Below are 2,896 nucleotides of genomic sequence, written 5' to 3'. Positions count from 1 at the left end.
TACATCAGTCTGACTTGTGGTGCACAATGTAAGCTACCAGGCAGATGTAAGAAAAATATCAGAATGAGAAGGAATCGGGTGAATTAAAACCCACTGCTGCTGTCCTCCTGTGTAACTTACTGGTTTTTGTTGGTGGGTGTTGGGAGAGGAGGAGAAGAGAGGGATGGTAGTGGTGGTTTTATGAGGGGTGGGTGGGGAGGAGGGGGATTGTTTTAAAGCACAAAGTCATTGATTGTCACAGCAGAGGGAAAAAAAGCGCTGCTGGGGGGTTTAAGGGGGTGCTGCTCCAGAGCGGCTATGTGTTGCATGCCTCAGCGGGGAAAATGTCCTCGTATGCGGGCGGCAGTTCACTGGGGAGCGGGTAGGAGAAAGGGAAGCAATGATTGAGCTCCGGGTCAGTGGGCGAGTATCCCGGCAGCTCGATTGACGGGTGTCCCCCGCACTGCACTTCTGCACCTGTCTCATCAAACACGTTAAAAACACCCAAATTGATGTAAGACACCGGCTGGAAATCCGCCGAGGAGCAGTCCCGCTCCTCGCTGAAGAGGATCGCGCCGGCGCGCTGCCTCGACTGTCGGCTCCTAGAAAACTGCGCGGTTTTGTACCTTTTGATGACCACCAGGTTGATGAGCCCCAAGACGCACTCCAAGGTGCTGAGAACAGTGGAGATGACCAGACTCCGCTGGTAATCCCTCAGCTGCTCGCAGGCAGGGTTCACAACCAAAGAGTGGAAGCAGTAATGGGAATATTTCCTCTCCACCAGAGAAGCCGTGTCCCCGTCCACCACCGCGCCGGAGAAAGCGGTGAGGACTCCTAACAAGAAGACCACAACCCCGAGGAGAAAGAAATTCCTGCAGCCGGGCTTCTCCATGCAAAAGAGCAGCGCCATCCCCAGCAGGACCTGCCCGATTCCCACAAGTAGCCCGGAGTAGAAAGCCCCGGCCGCGGCGCCGAGGTGGAAATGCGCTCTCACCGTAGATCCCAACGAGACGCATCTTAATCCAACGACAACTTCGCTCAGGGCGCACACGAAGAGGAGGGTGCTGGAGAAGACGGTGCACAGTCCTTTCCCACTCAACTTCATTATATTCCACCTCTGCCGCTCTCGATCCCTCTCCCCCCTTCTTCATCCTCCTTCGTCCTCTCCTTCGTCTCCTCTGGAAGCACTCTCACATTGGGACATCATCTGCCGGTGACTCCTCCGGTTCAGAGCGGGCGATCCTCGCCGCTGTGGCGTCTCTCTCGCATCCCCGCCGCTTTACAGGAATATATAAATAACTAATGCCAAGAACGCGCTCCTTTTCCTTTTTTTTTTTATTTTTTTACGTTGTTGTTTGCACTTAACGATAATCCATACACAAGTAGTAATCACATTACCCAAATCACCTAACCGCCCATCAGCTTCTTGAAGCACTCTCCTGACCAAAAGTTTTTATTTTCCTCCTTTTTCCTCCTCCTGAAGAGAGAGTCTCATCTGCAGTCCGCCAAGTCTTCGGAGTGAATGGTGTGTGGCGCTTTTGTGGCAGAGAAGGAGGCGGCTGCTTGAGCCGGAGATGCTTAAGGGTCCAGTGGACCAATGACCAGTGACCCCCAGGCCTTCAGATAACACTCCTGCAGGGACTTTAAATGCGTCTGAGGTGCCCTGTAGTGGGTTTATAGCGAGGTGGCGTTAAATGAAAAGGTGGGTGAACGACTTTTGGCTGCCGTTCGAGAAAACAAACAGCAGCAGGAACAGGAATCATTGACTCTCAGGAACATTAATTTCTCAACACCCCCTTTAAAGCCCCATAGCCTTGTAGTGAAGTCAGTTTGGTAGCAGTAACTGTGAGTCAATGCATTTAATTTGTACTGGTGGTAAAACTGCAAATAAAAGGTGTATAAGCTTGAGTTTTGGGTCAATTATAACCTCCTCAGTGATATGATATAACTCAGTGGATATATTATATATATATTATAAATATATAGGTTGCACACATACTGTGATATATCTACGTCATCCTGTTTGTAGGGTGGATCTTTCTGGAAATCATTAACAAAAGCAGAGGATGGACGGAGGCTGGGCGCTGTCCGTGGTGCTGAAACATCCAGCCGGGGCCAGATGGCATCTGACTGGACCTCTCAACATCTTTCCTCTCAGCAAACCTCCTCTTAACCCCCCCACACACAACACACACACAATAAAAAACACACAAGGAAGAACTATACTTCTCACGTTTTTATTTAGCACAGATTTAATGACTTGTTGTGTAGGTGGGGGCACAAACTGCAGTCTGTTTTTATTTATTTATTTGTTTTTTTTTTGTTCAGAGCCCAAATGACCTTGGCACGATGGAGATTTCGAGAGGTGCAGACAAACAGAGAGAAGAATCAAAAGAAGCGCAGGTATTAAAGGGTAGATTACTGTTTGGAGAAATTCTCTTTAGTCCGAAAAACAAATGTAGAAGGACATGGCGGGTGAGTCATGCAAAGCCGATGCTGTAACAGAAGTTGACACAGCCCACAGTGTAAAAGTAAATGTTTGAGTATGAAGTGCAATATGTTTCCTACTGATGGGAGATATATTCCATAAATATCAGAGTTTAAAATGTTTCAGGGAACATTTGAGAGATCGATATGGAGATATTTTATCCCAAAAAGTTCAGATTTTGTCTTTAGGGTTGAGTTAAAGATGAAATTTTTAACATTTAGGAAGATCTGTCAGCAGGAATTGAATATCATATGCATAATTGTGTTTTCATTAGTGTATATATTCACCAGAAAATAAGCATTGTTATGTTTTTGTTACCTTATAATGAGTCTTTAACATCTACAGACCACCTATTGCCATGTTTCTACAGTTGACAAACAGACAACACACTGGCTCTAGATAGGGCCGATTGCACTTTTTGCCCATTTC

The 2,896-nt window shown here is 47.2% G+C and overlaps 1 protein-coding gene across 1 annotated transcript; it reads right to left on the bottom strand.

Moving 5' to 3' along the window:
* Positions 1-254: 254 nt before the first annotated feature.
* On the bottom strand, positions 255-1,308 carry LOC118333876 (transmembrane protein 271-like). Its single transcript, XM_035669684.1, has one exon. It carries the CDS (start codon positions 1,082-1,084, stop codon positions 296-298), a length of 789 nt encoding a protein of 262 aa, XP_035525577.1. The 5' UTR covers positions 1,085-1,308; the 3' UTR covers positions 255-295.
* Positions 1,309-2,896: the final 1,588 nt, after the last annotated feature.

This window comes from Morone saxatilis, unplaced genomic scaffold (genome assembly GCF_004916995.1).
Source record: "Morone saxatilis isolate NCDOM2014 unplaced genomic scaffold, NCSU_SB_2.0 Contig22, whole genome shotgun sequence".
Classification (NCBI taxonomy): domain Eukaryota; kingdom Metazoa; phylum Chordata; class Actinopteri; family Moronidae; genus Morone; species Morone saxatilis.
Note: the sequence above shows the minus strand (reverse complement) of the source record. Positions and strands in the feature narration are given on the sequence as shown.

Bases quoted from the DNA above. Each gene is read 5' to 3' on its own strand.
- LOC118333876 (XM_035669684.1), bottom strand. From the start codon at position 1,084: ATGAAGTTGAGTGGGAAAGGACTGTGCACCGTCTTCTCCAGCACCCTC.